This window comes from Triturus cristatus, chromosome 2_1 (assembly GCF_964204655.1).
Source record: "Triturus cristatus chromosome 2_1, aTriCri1.1, whole genome shotgun sequence".
In the NCBI taxonomy this organism is placed as follows: domain Eukaryota; kingdom Metazoa; phylum Chordata; class Amphibia; order Caudata; family Salamandridae; genus Triturus; species Triturus cristatus.
This window is the reverse complement of record NC_140581.1, coordinates 395,085,168-395,105,414: the sequence shown is the minus strand read 5'-3', so window position 1 is coordinate 395,105,414 and position 20,247 is coordinate 395,085,168. Positions and strand designations below refer to the sequence as shown.

At 45.8% G+C, this 20,247-nt stretch overlaps 1 protein-coding gene across 1 annotated transcript in view; it reads left to right on the top strand.

The window, feature by feature from the left end:
- Positions 1–20,247, top strand: part of DIMT1 (DIM1 rRNA methyltransferase and ribosome maturation factor) — a 177,012-nt gene that overhangs the window by 64,229 nt on the left and 92,536 nt on the right. The window contains exon 4 of the mRNA XM_085631601.1: positions 6,157–6,218. Coding sequence (XP_085487727.1) covers positions 6,157–6,218 — 62 coding nt within the window. The remainder of the gene's footprint in view (positions 1–6,156; positions 6,219–20,247) is intronic.

The window sequence follows — 20,247 nt, the reverse complement described above, 5'->3', positions numbered from 1 at the left end:
AGGGAGGTGAAGGTGTTAACGAACCTCCCTAGCTCCTTGATGAAGGGCTCACCAAAAAGGCCACCCTGAGCTACAGGGCCCACCTCAGTGTCCGCCAGGTCCCCGAGTTTGGGATCTACTTCAATAAGAAGAGACATGCGTCTTTCTGTGGAAAGCGTGCAGTTGGCGTTTCCAAGGAACACCACCACTCGTTGGGCCCATGAGGAGAGATGCTCCGGAGAGATTAACGAGCCCGAAACCTTGGCTTCCTCTGCCATATCCAAAATTTTGGATTTCTGCCCCAAGATATCCAACAAATTATCCTGACAGGCTCGCCAGGACCGGTCTATACCCTTTTTAGGGTCCTTAACAAATTTTTGCAGGAAGGTAGCCATTCTGGGGTCAATTTCCGGAGTAGCAGCTACCTTCCCCTCTAAAGAAGGGCGGGAACACTGCCCTAAGGCAATTCCGAGTAGCAGGTTCCAGCGGACGACAAATCCTGCTGGCCACATACTGGGCGACTTTTTCAGAGGGGGCCTAGTCAGAGGAGTTCGGGTGTAAAACATCATCTGGATCCAGCATGTCAGCACACAAGATTGTTAGCACACAAAAAGTCTCCACTAGATCTGTGGAGGGGGAACGAGAGGCATTGACCACACACAAGACGGTTAGGGGACACTAACTACCCCATTCACCGTCACACATAATTTTTAATATCATATAGTTGTCAATCACATTAAAATCACTTCTGACCACTATAATGATTTTTAACCTCACTCACAGTCTCACGGGCCCCCACTCAGTCATTTAGAAAGGGCATCCTTGTCGTCAAGTGTATGCCCGCCCTCTATCAAACGAAGGTTTTAGAGGGTGAGGACTGGTCAATGATGAAGCATGACACCAGGTGGTGTGAGAGACCAGTCCGTAATTTTTTGTGAGATGCCCACACTTACGACGTTCCTGTAACTCGTTTGGGTTATCAAACTAGGAGCGGCTCTTTGTGGTAAACAGCACACAAGATTGTGTCAGCCGCAGGAGGCTTGGAAGGGAGCCACGGACGGAACCCCTCAGGAGAGGCATCCGCGTCCCCTTGGTCATCTGGATCCCTGCCCGAGGAGGTAGAAGGTATTGGAGGAGGTATAGAATGGGATTTGCAGGGGGAGCACAACTAGATAGGAAAGCCTGCTTAAGGCGAGCAAAAGCGTCGGAACTCGCCCCCGCTTCCCTAGCCCGTTTAGGCGGAGGGGAATGAGCATCTGAGACAGGGTCATTGGGAGAAGAGGCTGAGGACTGCGAGGCCCTGGCCAGTTTTTCACAAGCTTGGTCAATTTTGCATGATAACCGTTCCTCCAAAGGAGTCATGGCAAATTCCACCGCTTAATGGATGGATTCATCAACAGCATCATAGAAATCGTCTCCCCAGGGATGAGCCCCCAGGGGGTCCTCTTCCCACTGCTCATCATGCACGGTGTCCTCGTGGGAGGTTTCCATAGTATAAGGGAAACAAACAAATGGCCAATAAACTTGCAAAGGAGGCTATCCTTAGTAAGGGTGGCTGGGAAGCAGCCAAAATATGGACTCGCAGTGAAAAGGCTTGAAGCCTAGGACCCAAACAGCCCTGGAGCAAAATGTAATATTATGGGCAGTCTGCCTAAAAAGGGTCCGTGCAGTCAAAACTGTGTTACTGACTCTGTATATTACAAAGCGTTGTTGGCCTAAATATACTGACCCCCAAGCAGAAACACTCACTGCAGTGCTGCCTAATGGCAGGTACAGACCCAAGCAACCGGGCGTTCACGGGGCGTTAAACATGCAAGAAATGCCTAATGGCAAGGTACAGACCCTTGTCAGGGGCGTATGAGGCAGACAATAGACCAGGCTCGCGAGCGGCGGTGCAGCGCTGGGTTCCGACGCTTCAGGAATGATCAGAATCCCAAGCGCGCCCGCCGCGTCTTGAAGCCACCGCAAGCTTGCACCAACCACAGCCGCTAGGGAGTTGCTAGAGACTCCCGCAGCTAAAGCGAAGCGCCGAGTAGCGGCGGAGCGCTAAACCAAACACAGAAAAGCCGCAAGTAAAACAACGAAACAACAAGGGGAGCGCGCCGGTTGAATTGGCGCGAGCGCTCCACTCAACCGCTCCGCGAAGGAAATGGAAACCGCGTTAATTCGCGCACTGAACAGCCGCGCTGCAGCAGAATACCCAGGTAATGAGCGCACATCTAAGCGATAAAGGCAAATAAGCGCATAACAAAACATGAGATTATACCACAATCAGTAAGCAAACAGTAAGCAAAAGGTGACTTATCTTGGCTGCAAGCAGCGAAGAAAGAGGAAGGGGAGTCACAAACAGAGGACTGTCAATACCCTGGGGACTCCTGATTGGTGCATTGAAGAGGACACTCTATCTGTGGACATTCTATGATTTTAATGTTTATTCCCTATGGTTCATGGGAATGATAGTTTGTTTTGACTTTGAATGGCTGCTATCAATAGAGTGAAGAAAGGATGGCATAATCCTTGCCTCTAGTCCTGACAGAATTAAGAATTTAAAAAAAAAAACAATTTCCATTTTTATGGTGAGTTGAAACCCATTTTTTTCAGACTTTCATGTGGATCGGTAAAAATGGTAACATTTATGATTTTATTGGTGCAATGTGATTTGAAAAAGATGATTTACGATATAAAATGGAAACCAAACTGCATCATTCTAAAAAAGAAACAAAAAAAATGAACAGCTGCTGAAAAGCAACAACCAAGCTGGTTGTTTCAAACTAGCAGGACATAACTATGCTGTACTTCCCAATAGCTTGCCCCGCGGGTACTCTTGTCTGCAACATCTGTACATGAAGGACCCTTACATCCACAAACCAACACATGAGCTCTGATAAGCAGTGCTTATTGACCCAAGCTCTAGGGCTCTTAACTATACCACTGTGACCACATCAGACCAGCCCAGAGTACGTACCTGTTTCACATTATATCCTGCTTATAAATACAGACGCGAAAATAAATGTTTTCTCTCTGTATTTATCTGTAAAAATGGAAAACGGGGAGTCCTAATTATAATAGCATGAGGCCAGGTGCCCCTGTAGGAAGAAGCGGCAAGGCTTGATAATCACAGTCAAAAGCTGCTCGGCCAACCGGCAAATAACCTAAATGCAGGGATTCTAAGCCTACTGAGCAGTGCGTATGTAATGCTCAGAACTCCCCTGGACTAAGGTATGTACCGTCACTTTCCCAGGGAGAGAATATCAGTTCCAAACTTATTGAATATAACATATACACAGCACTTCCTAAGGTGGGCAAACTTTCAACACTCCCCCAAAGGCAAGGCAAGAAAACAATATATACACAGACTTTGCACATCACTTGCCAGGAGTAGAACAACTTCCTATAACACAATTACCTGCTAGAAAGGAATTCACCCATCCTTCTACAACAGAATACTTGGCCAAGAAGATTCCACGCCTCCTGCTACAAGGAAAAGACGATTTGGTATATCTGGGATGTATTTATTAGTAAATAGCACCACACGGTAAGCCAAATGCACCTATCATAGCAGACTCTAACATATCAATAGTATGACTGAAACACAATCAAGGCAAATATATATGTAGAAATATATATGTATGGATATAAGAATCAGAAAATAAGAAGGAAAGGAGAGAATCAGTGAAGAATCAAGAGACAGTTGGTAGCGGAGACACCGCACCTACTGCTCCATCATTTTACCCCACTTCGCTCAAGGGGAGTCCATTGCTTGAACCGGGCGAAAGCTCAGAGGTGACACCAGCCTCCACTCTTCCGTGACAGCACGTCTGCTCCACAGCGTGAACTTCCACCAGGCCAGTGTAGGCTCCCCTTTTTAATACAAATTCAAACACAGCGAAGATTCTAGCAAGCCTCGCCCCCCCGTTCTCATGAGAGCCCGTACCAGCCTGCTCCAAGGCCACCGCAACGGTTGATCAGGCCTTTGCTATGGCTCCGAGACAAACCCTGTACATTCCTCTGATAAGAACCAGTTCTCTCTAGTCAGTAAAGTGTGAAAAAACAGGAGGAAAGCAAAACATGCCCTCTTTACCTCCGCAGCTTCGTGCAGGCACAGAAAATGGCTTCAGCATGAAAATGGAGTTAGTTAAGCCATGCACACAGAAAGGCCCAAAGCAAGATGAAATTGAAAAGCAAGATGACATGAGAACATGTCAAAGGCAAAAGTCAGCACTGCCATAAAGCAAGGTAAAGTCAGAAAACAGAATGACATTAGACCACGTCAAAGCCAATAGGTCAAAGTCATAATTCGCCTAACCCAGATAACATTATACACTTAATCCCTCAGTATCCAACATTGAGCACATGTGTGCACCACCACCCACAACACTGCACCTCAACATCCCATATCTTCTATTCTTGGAAAGACTATTCCACTAAAAGGCAGAAGAGAAGCGGGCATATGCAAGCCCATCCTACATTAAGGCTAGGGCAACATAACACACTTAAGTCAGTACAAAATGGTGGTGGTTGAGGGTCATCATAGGGTGTCAGACCACAAAAGTGGCTCATTCACTACAGCGTAATGACCCTGTGTTAATGCGGCATATCACGCCCTGCCTTGACAGTCCCGGGTCGTGGTTGGGATATCAACCGCAGGGACCCCCATCCGTGAATCAATCCCCTAGGTCGAGAGGACTCTGAGTAGTAGTCCCGGTCTGGTGCTGCTCGGCTGGAAGGTAAAGACCCTGAGGGCAGGAATCTGAGCTCACCGCGCAGCGCTTGCAAGAGGGAAACGCAAGGAAGGAACAAGTAGAGGAAAAGAGCTGCTGGCAAACGAGACCCCCTGCCTACCTTTAAGACTCACTTCTCGAGGCCAGTTCGTGCAACCGGGAAGGGAAACAAGCTCATCCCGGGCCCGGCACGCCTGGTATAAGGTGTATGTCCGAGCCTGAGCCCCGCCCATGCACACCAAAGGGTGGAAACTAACGAAGTACTCAGTGCAGGGGTCTGGGTGCTAGAAATGAACGAAGGACTCGGGTGTCGTCAAATTTGTGAACAGGGCAAGATAGACTGATTTGGAGCTACTGTCAAGCAGTCCATGAGGGCCAATCTCCATGAACTTTATTGAGATGACAATAAGTTCTTGAACAGGGTCATAGAAGGATGGAGAGGATAAGGGGTAAGTACAGAACATCTTCACAATCCAAAGTGGGAGAGTAAAAGTCTCAAACCAACGTTGGCATAACATTGGCTGTGCTTGGCATTTATCATCATCACTGCTACTGTCTGAGGCTTCAGTTTGTAAGATTCGTGTAACCTTTGCATCCACCCTTTCATAAAACCTTCCATGCCTACACTAATCAATCAGACACACACACACACTCACACTCTCTCACTCTCACTCTCTCACACACACACACTCTCTCTCACACACACACTCACTTGCTCGCTCACTCACTCACTCTCATACACACACACTCTCTCTCTCTCTCTCTCTCTCACTCTCTCTCTCACTCTCACTCTCACTCTCACTCTCACTCTCACTCACTCACACCAGTGCCTATAGGCTTTGTCAGTCCTTGTTTTTATATCATTCGGCCATTTCATGCAGTGTTTCAACCATGGATACTGTGAAATCGAAAGAATACCATGCCATCGTTAGAGCTAGGATTAGTATTTCATGTTTGCAGATTATGCCAATTATGTTATCTTGGTTGAGCAGCTCTTGCTTAATAGTTTATCACGTTAGCCTTTTTGTTTAGCTTTGTTATAATCCTCTGATCTCAGTGACTATATGGACTTAGCATAGAGAAGTTAACATATCCTGGTATCTTTATTCATCTTTGATTCTTGCTAATAATCTTTTTGTTTAGTGGAGCCAGTGATCAGGTTTTAGTGTGATTTCTCCGCGTAACCACAAGACTTTAAATAAACAGTAGTGCCTGCCTTTTAGTGACTACACTTGGCACTCGATTGAAGGGTAAGATGCCCTTAGTTCATAAATACTTGATGCTTACAGACGTTTGACAGTTTTTAATAGCCCATCGCTCTTGTTTGTAGGACTGAGCAGAACAAAAAAATGCTGGTCAGTGGCAGCTGTTGAAGTGAACAACATCATGTGCTTCTTTCACAATGCAGTTATGTTTTGCAGGTAAACCACAGCCTTTTTTGTTGTTGTTGTTGCAGGTAGTTGCTTGTGAACTCGATACACGACTTGTCGCTGAACTTCAAAAGAGGGTACAGGGCACGTAAGTTTCGATTACTTCATATTCTTCGTATCATTATGATTGTATTGTTCGTTTCTAATATTCCTTCTTACATTTCTGTTGTGTATAGTCCTGAGTAAAACCAATTTCATTTTATACATTACTCATATGAGCACAGTCAGGGTTTTACATACTACCATATTCTTCGGTGTTCGAAATGGGGATTGTAAGAAAGTGGCTCTGTATTTTCTGTTCCCAAATAGTTACAGTGTGCACAGAGTCCATAGTCCCCAGAGGTTTGGCAGAGGTTAAAGTTAGATATAACCTTACTCTCTAAAGTGGTAGCTTGGTCGAGCAGTAAGGCAGTATCAGAGGACAGTGTAAAGCATTTGTTGTACACACTCAGTCAGCAAATGGTCTCACACACTCAAGAATTGAACTCTAGGCCAATGGTTTTGTATAAAATTATATAGTTTTATCTTAGAACCAACAATAGGTATCAAAATATACTTTCTCCGAATGAGATGCTTTAGATAAATATTTTCAATGGGCAATAGACTTTTGAATGCAATAGGTACAGTTGTTGCAATAGGCAACACAATTTCAAACACAATTATGCATTGAGCTCAATGGGAATTTCTAGTTAAATGCAATTGATTACTTTTTGGATTACTTTTCTTACCACAGGACTGGATCCTAGATTCAGTCCTGGGACATCTGTAAACAGTTGAGTAAAAATGTTTTGGTTACAGTTGTGATTTTTAAGGAATTTTATTGTATTTTAAAAGTTGACACTTAGAAGAATTTCTGGTGAAAACCAGGCAATGTTATCCTATGGAAGGAAAATAAAGTTATAGGTAAGTACGGTTGTAATTACTTTTCAGGGTCAGTGCTAGGCACCAAGATCCAGCACTGGGATCTCTCTTGATAACAGGTGAGTAAATTCGTTTTCATAATTCGGCTGATTTTAGATGAATATTTTAAAGTTTCAAAACTCGACACTTGGAAGAATTTCCAAGTGAAACCAGTCAATGTTACACTATGAAAGAAAAGTGAGTTATTGGCATTTGGGTAAGTACTCGACTGGCAGAGTTAAGGTTCTGGGCATAGACTCGGGGGTCTCCCAGGGTCAGGTAGGTACAGTTGTTACACTCTCAGCGGCACAGGGGCAGCCGGGTGCAGAGTGAGTTAGGCCCAATGTTATCCTATAGGAGGCAGGGGGCCTTTGGTTGGTTGCTGCTGACTAGCAGGCCACGCGGCTGTGGGAGCTGGGCTCCTGGTCACTTGCTCAGAGCAAATGGGCAAGTAGATTAGAGTAGAGGTTGCACTGCCAGGGGCACTCGGGCGGCTGGGTGCAGGGTGCTTTTGAGCTGTCGGGCACTCAATGGATTTAAATGGAGAAACTCAAAGACGAACAAAGGCTGCAAGCTCTGGGACGAAGATTCTTCAGGTGCCACCACCACTTCAAGAGGTAAGTTGGGTAGTTGGAGAATAGGTAGGCACCCAGGAGTTGGGCACAGGGGGCTGCAGGACACCGGGTGCAGGGGTGCCTTTTGGTGTCGGGAAATCTTACCCTCTGCTGGTCGCGGTTGGAGGGGTGCCTGGTTCTGAGGCTGCAGGCGCCGTCAGGAGCGTCGAGGTGGGTCCTTGGGTGCTGGATTCGGCGTCACAGACACCGTGGGGACGTCCTTGTGGTCTTTGTTCACTCCAGCACAGGCCAGGCTTGGCGGGTGCAGAGTGTGCAGGGTTCGCTGATGCCAGGGGTCAGTTACTTGCTTTGAGCAGTACCACTCCTCGTGGGTGTCCCAGGTAGTTAGAGTCACAAGGCAGTCAGGTCCTCCAGGGTTTTTGAGGTTGCTGACCAGTGGAGATGCCGGGGTTTAGCAGGAGCAGGTTCGAGGGTCGACAGGCCGGTAGGGCTGGGGCCAAATCAGTTGGTGTCTTCCTCTTGTTAGCAGCTGCACGGCAGGTCTTCTTGTACCTTGTTCTTCTTTCTTGTTTCAGAATCTGGATCTGAGGAAGGAAGGTTCAGGGTGCCCCTAAATACTAGGGGCATTACTGGTAGGTAAAGGGCAGGGACCAATGGGTCCCCTCCCTGGGATGGGTACACCCCCTATCCTGCCACTCTCCTGAGCAGTAGCCTAGTCCTGATTGGGCAGGGCTTCCCATCTACGAGATGGCGAGAGCCCGGGGATGTGCTTCACCTCGCCTCCCCACCTGAGGGGTGGGGTTGGCAGAGGCTGGCTCACGCCCTTTCCTTCCTTGGGGTTTCCAGCCAGTCTTCCTGCCATAGTGGGGGTCAGAACCGGTAGGGGCCAGTTGCTGAGTACAGCAAGTGGCCTGGAGAAGCTCACAAAGGCGGCATGCCTTTGAAGCTTCCCTGCTCATCCTAGGGGAGGAGACCTAGTACCTCGCCCAGGATGTGCATTGTTGCAGGCCCAGGAGAGCGGATGGCTCTCTACCCAGGTGTCCAGCAACATGTCTGCTGTGTGGCAGCCTAGGCAGCCCCTCAGACAAGATGTGGATTGTAGGTTAGGTTCAGGGGGCATCTCTAAGATGCCCTCTGTCGTGCATTGTACATTAAATCTCACACTGGCATCAGTGCGGGTTTAATGTGCTGAGAAGTTTGATACCAAACTTGTCAGTCTTCAGTGTAGCCATCATGGTGATGTGGAGTTCGTGTTGACGATCTCACAGCACAATATACTCTTAAATGGCAGCACTACACTTACAGTGCCCAGGAATGGACCTGGGTACTGTAGGGGCACAGGGCTCATGCACCTGTGCCCACACAACTGGCATAGGGCACCCAGCTAGAGGGGTGGCTGATGTATGCCAGGGCAGTGTGTGTTGTGGGTATGGCACACAGGGATGTGTGCCATGTCGGCTCTCTGTTTTGTTTTGCACCCAGACACTCAGCCTGCAAGGGCAGTGTGTGTCTGTCAGGGTACAGGGCCTCTAAGGGTGGCACAATAAGTGCTGCAGCCCTTAGGGGCCTTCTCTGGTCACAAGACCCTGGGTACCTAGTGTACCATTTACCAGGGTTCAGGCTTCAACACAGTTTTAGGGAAGGAACATAGGCCCTGGGTACCTGATTGGCAGGAGCCCAGGGCACACTCAGTCACAGTATATCAGCAATTCAGCAAAAAGGTGGGGCATATCATGCAAGAAAGATGGCACTTTCACACAGGGATCTCTAGTTGGCAGAGGTGTGCACCCTGTCCAAGTAGGAACCCTTATTCTAGTCAGGGTAAGGGAGCCACACAGCTAAGATAACCCCTGCTCACCTCCCTTGGTAGCTTGGTACGAGCAATCAGGCTTGTCTCCGAGGCAATGTGTAAAGCATTTGTACTAACACACACAGTAACACAGTGAAAACACTACAAAATGACACCACACTACTTAATAACCAATATCTATCTGAATAAAACCAAAACGACAAAAATTCAACATATAAAGATATCACTTTTAAAAGGTTCAAAACAGTTCAGTTCATAGAAATCTATGAATGCGTCACTTTTAGCACAAAGTACCTGGGGTGCGTCAAATCAAAGACGAAAACAGGCACAGGGGAGATGAGGCACCAGAAAAACAAAGCAATGTAATTTCTTTACACCCAGGGGAGGTGATGGATTGGTTCCTTACTCCTAGGGGAGGTGATGCGTTGATTGCATACTGCCAGGGGAGGTGATGCGTCGATTCCTTACTGAAGAGCAGGGGAGGTGATTCGTTGATTCCTTACTGTCAGGGGAGGTGACGCTTCGATTCCTTAGTGCGAGGGAAGGTGATGCTTCGATCTCCAGACACGTAGCCTCAGTTCCTTATGCTAGGCTATTCGATAAAGAACTTGGCACTCAGGGACAATGCGTTGAAAATCCAGACACGCTGGGTCGATGCGGTGGCAGCGGAACAGGCACTGCGTTGATTTCCCAGCCACCAAGCAGGTGATGCATCAATTTCTTCAGCTGCACAGTCAGCGCTGCACCAAAGTCGGGGCGGGCGTCAAATGTCCATGACACGGTGCTTGGTACTCGGGCTGTGGCGATCTCTCAGCCACACAGCAGGCGCTGCGCCAATTCTTCAGCCGCACTGCGGCTATGCATTGATCTTTCAACCGCACGGCAGTGCTGCATCAGGGAAAATAGGTACTGAGAGTTGATGCGTGGAAGTTCTTGGTTATTTAGCAGCCAAACCACCTCCAAGGGCCCAGAACTGGAATTGGCACCACTTGGCAGATCAGATCTCCCAGCAGTAGAGTTCAGGGGTTGCAGATGAAGTCTTTGATGGCCCTGAGGCTTCTTAACAGGAGGCAAGCACACACAAGCCTTTGGAGAACCTTGGGAGCAGTCCTTTCACTTCTCAAGACAGAAGCAACAGTCCAACACAGCAAAATCAGAACAGCAAACTGGCAGTCCCTCCTGACAGCTTCTCCAGCTCTTTTTCTTCGCAAAATATCCTTTACTCCAGAAGTGCTCTGAAGCTATGGTGTCACAGCTCCAGTACTTATACCAGTTTCTACCTTTGAAGTAGGCAAACTTCAAAGAAAGTCTTTGTAGTGTACAATACCCTGCTTTTACTTAACCTTAGGTTTAGGTTTATTTTTATTGGCATAGTTCTCAAAAACCATTGCAATACAATAAGTCAACCAATAAAATCATTAATACACATGATAATAATGAAAGAACAGGTGCACAATTATGTTTGCTAAAAAATTGCCTTTACAGACTTGAGGCAACTAAAAAATAACTCTAGAACCATGGAGAGATCAGACACCCGGACCCAGCTCAGCTCAACCTTGCGATCTGGCTCCTGAAATCCTAGAATTTGGATACCTAAATCTCCCTCCTGACTGTATGAACGTCATCAAGGAAGCTAGGCGCCCTACCACTAGAGCGTGCTACGCCGCCAAGTGGAAACGTTTTGTTATCGATTGTCATAACAACACTATCAATCCACTAGATGTGTCCATTCAACACATCATAGGCTACTTACTCCACCTACAAAGGTGCAATCTAGCCTATACGTCCATTCGACTACACCTCGCAGCCATAGCAGCTTACCTACTCAACAGGCAACATCTCTCACTCTTTCGAGTACCCGCCATTAAAGCCTTCATGGAAGGCCTTAAAAGAATAATTCCCCCCAGAGTGCCACCCTCACCTGTGTGAAACTTAAATATTGTTCTCACCAGACTAATGGGACCTCCTTTTGAACCCCTACACAAATGTGAACTTCAATTCCTAACATGGAAAACCGCTTTTCTTGTAGCCATCACTTCCCTCAGAAGGGTCGGTGAGATACAAGCATTTACTATTCAAGAACCTTTTCTACAAATGCACCATAATAAGGTGGTTCTCCGTACCAACCCAAAATTCCTCCCCAAAGTCATTTCTCATTTTCACCTAAACCAATCTGTAGAACTACCAGTATTCTTCTCACAACCACAAACTGTTGCAGAAAGAGCTCTTCACACACTAGATGTAAAACGAGCCTTACTCTACTATATCGAAAGAACACAACCCTTCCGTAAGACCAAACAACTGTTTGTCTCTTTCTCTCCACCACACAAAGGCAACCCCATCTCCAAATCAGGGATAGCTAGGTGGATTGTCAAATGTATTCAAATTTGCTACTATAAAGCAAAACGAACGCTATCCGCTCCCCCTAAAGCTCACTCTACACGTATAATAGGGGCTTCAATGGCTTTTCTAGGGAACATCCCATTAGATGATATCTGCAAAGCAGCTACATGGTCAACACCGCACACTTTCACCAAACACTATTGTGTAGATGTGCAAACTAAGCAACAAGCTAGTGTGGGCCAGGCTGTACTCAAAACATTATTTCAAACCTCTGCAACAGATGCGGGTGGTCGCCGCTAACGGTGGGTACTGCTATATAATCTATGCACAAGTGTGTAATCTGCAGCTCATATGCCTCGAACGGAATATGCTACTTACCAGTATGCATCTGTTCTTGGCATGTAGAGCTGCAGATCTACACCCGCCCACCCGCCTCCCCTGCTACCTGCATCTGTTCCAGCTTATCTTATTTAGATAACACACACATAGGCATCTTCACTGTTATTACTACGCTCCATCTTTCCCTGCTGGCGAAAAACAATCTTAGGATGGAGCCGAAGCCCATGCGCAATACGATCCAAGGGAGGAGCCACCGAACTCGTAACTTCCAAAGACTTTCCAAGAGGAAAAACAAACTGCAAACATCCGGGCCCAACACCAGATGGCGATCTATGCACAAGTGTGTAGATCTGCAGCTCTACATGCCAAAAACAGATGCATACTGGTAAGTAGCATATTCCTTACTGCATAATTGTTGGAGCCCAGTGCTTTGAGGGCAAGCAGTATTACAAACATTTCGAGTGCACAGATTTGTAGTTTTCGTGTTTGAAAGGTCAATTGAAACTTCTTTTGTTTCCTTTGCGCTTTTGCGAGCATGGGCATTTCGCTTGGAAGAACTTTACTTTGATTACTAGATTGAAGTAGTGCATCGTCGGGCCCAGTGCTTGCTGTTGGGGAGGTTTAAGATTGTTCCAAAGAGACTTTCCTTGATCGAGTACACATCCGTTATTCTGGCTTTTTTTTTCCACCAGTCTCAGGAATTTCACCAGACAGCAAGTTCAACTGTGGGTCTCCCGGTGCAAAGCAGGCTAGCACTGCTTGTCTCAGAGTGTGTATCCCTTGTTGATTTCAATGAAGTTTCAGTACCTGTTTCCGTCGTTCCAGAAAATCTTTGTATGTGCATAGGAGGTGCAGCAGGTCTTCTGGTGCTAAGCCACACCAGCCGCAGGTCGAACGTGCTTTTTCCTTGATCCAGTGAGGGAGATGCTGTATGCAGGGTAAAGGCCAAGTCGGTGCTTCAAGAACTTGATTTTAGTGACTTTGGCATACCCCAGGTCGAAATAGTTCTGAGGAGCTTGGACTATGTAGGTGCTCATAAGTCATCCAACCGTGAGCCCTTTTTGAGAGCGATGTCTTGCCCTCAATCCACGAGAGATACTTGACCATTTTCCATACCAGTTTTGAGGTCGAGCCTAGAACAGCGCATGCGCTGTTGCTCGACTTTTAGTAAAGGGGATTTTGGAAGTGCTGCCCACATGGTTTTGCTGGCTACAAGCTTGAGTGCATGATGGCGTGCACGTGCACACAGCTGCTCCCCTCATTCCCCCCTCCCTTCTCGCCCATCGCATTCACCCCTCCCTTCTCGCCCAGCCCTTTGATGCTCTGCTCGCATTTCCCTCCTCCCTTTTCGTCACTTGCTCCTCTCATTCACCCCTCCCTTCTCACCCAGCCCTTTGATGCTCTGCTCGCATCTCCCTCCTCCCTTTTCGTCACTTGCTCCTCTCATTCACCCCTCCCTTCTCTCCCAGCCCTTTGATGCTCTGCTCGCATCTCCCTCCTCCCTTTTCGTCACTTGTTAACAAAAGTAGTGGCTCACACACACACTTCTCCTTGTGATTTTAATTACCACTAGCACTGCTAGAAGAAGTTAGCATTGTCCGGGTCAGCAGCGTCACTGTGAGTGGCAGTATTCTACTTTTTCATAAAAAGCACATCTGCCCACAGAGGTTCCGTTCTGTGCCAGGAACCACTGTGGCAATGTGTGCTTATTGCGACCAACATTATTTTTTAATTTTAACGAAGGTTTATTTTTTATTTTTTAAATTGGTGATGGCTGTCAGAATTCCAACAAAAACAACAAAAAGCATTGCCAATGTAAAGAGGCCGTTATCCAATGCGACCTACTGTCTTTGCCACTGTTAGTTATGATTTATGTTTGCATTGCTTCTGAATTATCTATTGTGACTGCATATTCTACACATACAAAGGTTTGGTTGTTTTCAGTAGGAAAAAAACGGATTTAAAAAACTAATCTATAGGAATGAGGTCATGCTAGTGAATTACTTCCAGAAATGTATGATTTTTTAAAAACCTATTTTGTTGCACACATACACGTTTCTTACATGTGTGTTTGGGTGCTGCTACTGTACAAAATGCACTGATATAAACACACATGTTTTACATTGCCCCCTGATATATATAGAAAACATCTTGTGTGTCCATGTGAAATTGGAAAATATTTAATATTTCATGGGTCGCTGTGGAATATGGGACTCATTGTCATAATGAGAAACATAAACCAGCACTCCACAGTGCTTTACTATTGTCAATTGTTTAACCGTTATATTCACAAAAAGTAAACTAAACCTGAAAATTCTAATTCCAATCAGATCCCATTCGCTGCTCCTTGCAGAAAACAGCCGGGGAGAGGGAAGTCAAACCAGCCAAAGAAAAGGAGAAAAATGTAAACAAACTTTTTTCTAATTGTTTTTTGGCTTACTGGGATTCACTCTCACCAAAGAAGGCCACAGCACACCAGAGGGAGCACACTGGAAGCCGCCAAGCAGAGAATGCTCCTTTTGCGGGCCTGTAACATTAGATATAGCCACCAAAGGGAGCATTCTGATTGGCTGGCCATGTCCAAATATTCCACTCTAGGTTCTTAAATAAGTTTGTTCCCCTTCTATTTATTTCAGACAGTTAAACATTATAGTTGAGTATTTCACTTAGTGATTTCAATAAATATTCCCGTTTGAAAAACAACAACATTCTTTTGAAACTAATTGCCCCAAAATAAACATGCACTATAAAAATACTTATAAGCAGGGACACTAGAATTCTGCAAATTTGGGGCTGCAGATTTTTCCACATAATTGAGGATTTTCCTCATTTGTCACGCAGTCCGTCATCTGCTGCATAATCAATAGATTTTAAATGAAAAAAAAAAGTTTCTAGCTCAAACAGATCCAAAGTTACTAAAAACGTGGCGATGAGTATTTGTACTCAGGGAAAGGCCCTTTGCAAAGATTAGCTGGTCACCTTGCAGTTGCTTATTTATGTATTTGTTCTTAAAATGGTACTAATAAGCTAAAATCTTTGCACAGACAATATTACCATGTTTAAAAATTACAAAATAATAAAGTAAAAAAGTGCTGCAATATACCATATAATTTGTCTTTTCTTCCCACATAATTTAGTTAACCGTCTTGCATATTTTGGTGCCCCCCCCCCCACCGCATAATTCCAGTGGCTTTGATAATAAGTAGCATGGAATAGAACCCTTGGGATTCTGGTAACATATACAAGTCACTGGGGCATCATTTTTATGGTTTATGATGCCACCAGGATCTCTTGATGGCAATAGAGAATAATATTATGCGGTTACCCTGGACTACAGCTGAGATTAAATCTGGGCCAGCGGAATTATGCAGCAGTGGAAAACAAAAGGTCCAGCAGGGTTGCCAAATTATGCAATGTAATGCAGCACATTCGGAAGCACTGATTTAGTTAACTATTTCGTTTTTTAATAGAACTGTATGGGCAAAGGTTTCACCGCATAAATATCAGTTTACAGTCATTAATGTCAGTTTAACACCTTAATACAGTAATCATCAAATAAAAGGTGACCTTCCCTTGCGTGATAAATGGTCTATCACGGCTCCGCAACACGGGGGGTAGTTTTTGGTCACTTTTAAACCGACCAAGCCACAAACTTTAGTTTTTTTGTTAAAATCTACAAACTATGCAGATGATGGCAAGAAATCCATAATTTTGCAGAAAAAGGTTGCAGAGTTGCTTAATTCTGGGGGCCCCTGGTTACACTGAATTTCTCTGACCCCAAAGGGAGGTTATAGTATGCCTCCTGAGGGTCCTAAAATATAAACTATGCACCGGAAACATACCATTTGCATTCCCTAGAAGAAACCTTAAAAAGTGCATTTTTTACAAGTCAAACTGTATATGTTCTTATGGTAAATGGCATGAAATAAATACACTTTTTGTGATACTAGGAAGGAAAATTTATAATAAAAGGTACACGTTTTGGACAGTGATTCATTTGTAAATGAATAAGTGCCTGGACCCAAAGTTTTTCTGCAAAGCCCGCCGCCATGCAGCTGGGGCGCCGAAGATGTCGTGCTTCCACCTCATGCCTTTTGCATCCACCACCAGACACTCCCTGCACCTTTCTATGACTCTTGCAGTGTCTCATCTTCGTGTTCCCCTTTCTCTGTTTCGCAGTCTTTCCTTCCTTCTTTCTCCCTTTGTGTTTTTCCGTCTTTCCTTCACCCTTCTTTCTCCCTTTGTGTTTTTCCATCTTTCCTTCATCCTTCTTTCTCCCTTTGTGTTTTTCCGTCTTTCCTTCCTCCTTCTTTCTCCCTTTTTTTGTTTTTCTGTCTTTCCTTCATCCTTCTTATTCCCTTTGTGTTTTTCCGTCTTCCCTTTCTCCTTCTTTCTCCCTTTTTGTTTTTCTGCCTTTCTCTTTCTCCTCCTTTCACCCTTTTCTGTCTTTCTCTCTTATCATTCAGAATCACACTCTGATGTTTAAAAAGAAGTTCCGGTCCCCAAAAATGAGAGCAAGTGGACACCATCTGCGACTACCAGCTCAAATGAAGCGCACAGGCACACACACAACCGCGCACAGGCACACACACAACCACACACACACACACACACACACACAACCACAACTACAAACACACACACAACCACAACTACAAACACACACACAACCACACATCCTCACACCCACAACGGCACCCGCAACCACACCCACACACACAACCACACACAACCACACACACAAAACCACACACAACCACACACACAAAACCACACACAACCACATACACACAACCACATACACACACCCACACACACACAACCACACACACACAACCACACCAAGCATTGGCATAGCCAATAGGTCTCGCCTTCGGGACCTTATAAGTGTTTAGCCACGCAACAGTTGATGTGGTTGCACCAAGGATATTGTGCTGCATAACTAAATACTTCGAAGGTCCTAAAAGCGAGACCTATTGGCTATGCCAATGCTTGTTTGAATATGGTATTGTTAATAGGTGTGCCAGAGCTGGTTTAGTCCCATGTTGATCAGGCTGCTTTTGAGATATTTTGGAGCGGGAGAAGCGTCTTGTAGTTGTAACTCTTTCCACAGATAGTGATTGAGAGTTCCTGGTACGGCTTTCTGGACTTTGTCCCAGGTGATAATATACGCCCCTTGTCTTGCCAGGGACTGTTTCTGTATGCCAAATTCTAGCCTGATCTGCGCAGGCGAGGTGTATTTGGGCAGGCCGAGAATGATCCTGTACGCGGTTGTAACTGTTCTTTCCAGTACTTTTGAATCCCTTCCCCTCTGTGCTTCGCTGCCCTAGGCAGTTATTGGTAAAAGTTTGGCTCGTACCACTTGTGCCAGGGGCAGTAGGCAGTATCGATGGGCCACTCAGTTTGGAGTTAAGGTCCTTTAATGAGACTGCCAGGGCGAGGCTTTTGCGTCTAATGCACATTTTCTGGACCGTGAAGTGACTGCCTTTATCAAAAATGACTCCTATATATTTATATTCTGGTCCAGATTCGATGTGTGTGCTGCCCCAGAACCAAGCTGCGGATTTGTTTTTAGGTTTTTCCTAATTGTTATAGTCCTCTTTTTCTCCAGGTTGATGGTTAGGCCGTTGACCTTGGAGTATTCCTGCGTGGTGGTGAGGAGATGTTGTAGACCAACTTGTGTGTGGCTGATCAGGACTATGTCGTCCGCGTAGAGGAGGCATGGTGGTACTAAGCCTCCTAATCTTGGTGCATGTGAGTTACAGGCGTTCAGTGCCAGAACGAGGTCAGCAAGAAACAGGTTGAACAGGGTGGGGGATAAAACACATCCCTGTTTGAGCCCCTTCTCAGTTGGTATGCAACTTGACAGAAAGGATCCGTCACCCAGCTTTATCTGGACCCATGTGTCAGTGTGCAAATTATCAGGTTCAGCAGGGTCTGTGGTATGCCCCAGCTCGCCAGTTTAGCACACATCTTGTTGGGATTTACATGATCAAAGGCAGCCCTATAATCAATGAAGCTTAGGTGTAATGGCATTTTTGTTGATTCTGCCTTGTCGATTAGCATTGCCATGGCTAGGATGTTTGTTGTTGTTCCGACGGATTTTGCAAACCAGTTTGGTTTAGGAGAATAACTGATTTCTCGACAGCCCAAGCCTGGAGCTCTTCTTATTGTTTTCCCGCAAAGAATGTTGCCTCTATATCCAGGAGTGCCACTAGTCGGCAGTGTTTTGGCGAGAATTTATCAACTGACTTAAAGATTCGGGAGATTATTGATCCTCTCCAGGAGCCCGGAAGTATGCCCAGCAACCTTATCTCGTGAAGAGAGGTTCGAGAGCCTTGGCCCAGTGGTCTGCTCTTGTTTGTACAGAACAAAGGGCCCCCTTTCTCCTTACCTTCCCTATTTGCCGGTTGATTGTCCTGATTTTGCTGTTTAAAGATACATCAATTGGCAAGTGTTCCCCAGATGATTTGAGTTCTGGAGCACTGCGTTCTGCCTGGTGGATGTCCGGTGGCACACCTCCTGAGTTGATTATGTTTTTGGATTCCATAGCCAGGGGTTTGGTTTCTTGATGGGAATGGATCCTGAGGTAGCTTACCCAGTCTTCATCGGAGATATTGGATGAGATTCCCTCATGTGAGGGACTGATGAAGCTATTTATTGTTCCCCAGAATCTTGCGCTATCACGCTGTTTGGTATCGGCTTGTAGTTTTGCCGAGAGCTCATTCTTTGGATTTATTAACTTCCCATTTTTGTCTCCTCAACTGCACCTTTTGCTTTCATGGCACTGCTAAGTGACTTTTGTCGGTTAGATTGTATCAGAGGTGTCTCAACGTGCGATAGATTGAGTTTTTGATGAGCCTAATTTCCTTTTTTTGTGATTTTGACTTGTGCGTTATGCTACTGTGGTTCTGTGGGGCCCTTGATTTGATCAGAACGGCATAGGATATCATTGTTGTAGTGAAGTTCTCCCATTTCTCAGTTTCGCTTGATCCGACCCGTGACTCAAAATGGAGTGTGGCGCTTGTGCAAATTTAATTCTTCTGCAGTTGGTTGTAAATTCTGATTCTTGGAGGGTCCGAGACCAATCGAACGTGGGCATGTATGTTCAGAGTATGATTTTGTGAGGGCAGTGGTCGCTGTCCGCTTTATCGCCTAGCTGAAATGAAGAAATTAGGTGGAATAGAGATAAGGAGACAATAGTGTAGTCTAGTATAGTATTTACTGTTGACGAATAGTGAGTGATTGCAGGAGGGTTCTCGCCAACAGATCTGCCATTAATTGCTTTGAGGTTGAGGTGTTTGAGGTCCTCAAGTAGGCACTTACCGGTTTTGGTCGAGCAACCTGGTGGGGATTTCTCCTGCAGTGGAATGTTTTAGATTGAGTTATGGAAGGACACTTCATCGCTGTAGAGGAGCCCATTAGATTAAGCTTTAGGTCCTCGGTGAGAATGTCTGTTGTTGCCTCTTCGCTTATGCCTGCATCCAGGAAGACGCTCAGGTTCTTTGCTGCCTTAGTTTTCCTTTTTGGATGGACATAAGCACTTATTATTATAATGTTGGTACTCCTTTTCCTGGTGTTGTGGACAGGGTTAGTAAGTGTATTGCTGTAGTTGCTGAAGAGGATAGGCCGATTGCACAGGCTGTAAATGTGCTTGTATTGGAGACATACATTGCAAAACAAAGGTAAGCAAAACTTATCCCATAAGCACAAGTAAAACACCAACTGATTCCACCACACAACCAAGCATTCAAGGGAGGTCGGAAGCTCCGGTCCTCCCAAAGCCAAACCGGAACAGCTTGGGAACCCTCCAGCAGGGAAACATGGGTCAACCACCCGGAACCGAACTCATCCTAAATAACCAAAACAGAGAAGAAAACACGGCAGACATCAGACACCTAGCCTTACTAGGAGCATCCGGTAATAAGACTATCATCCAGCCCTCAAAAAACCACAAGAATACCCCGACTGGGAATTCAGGCAGGGAAGCCAACACCCTCTGGTTCATACTAGAATACATATCAAAAGGTCCACGCGACATCCTCAATCGAGGGAACATACTCCGCCTGCTGTCTCACATACCAACTTTGACAGAAGTACCAACTTCGGATTTGGTCTAAATAGAATTAATCCGACGTAAAGACTCCTTG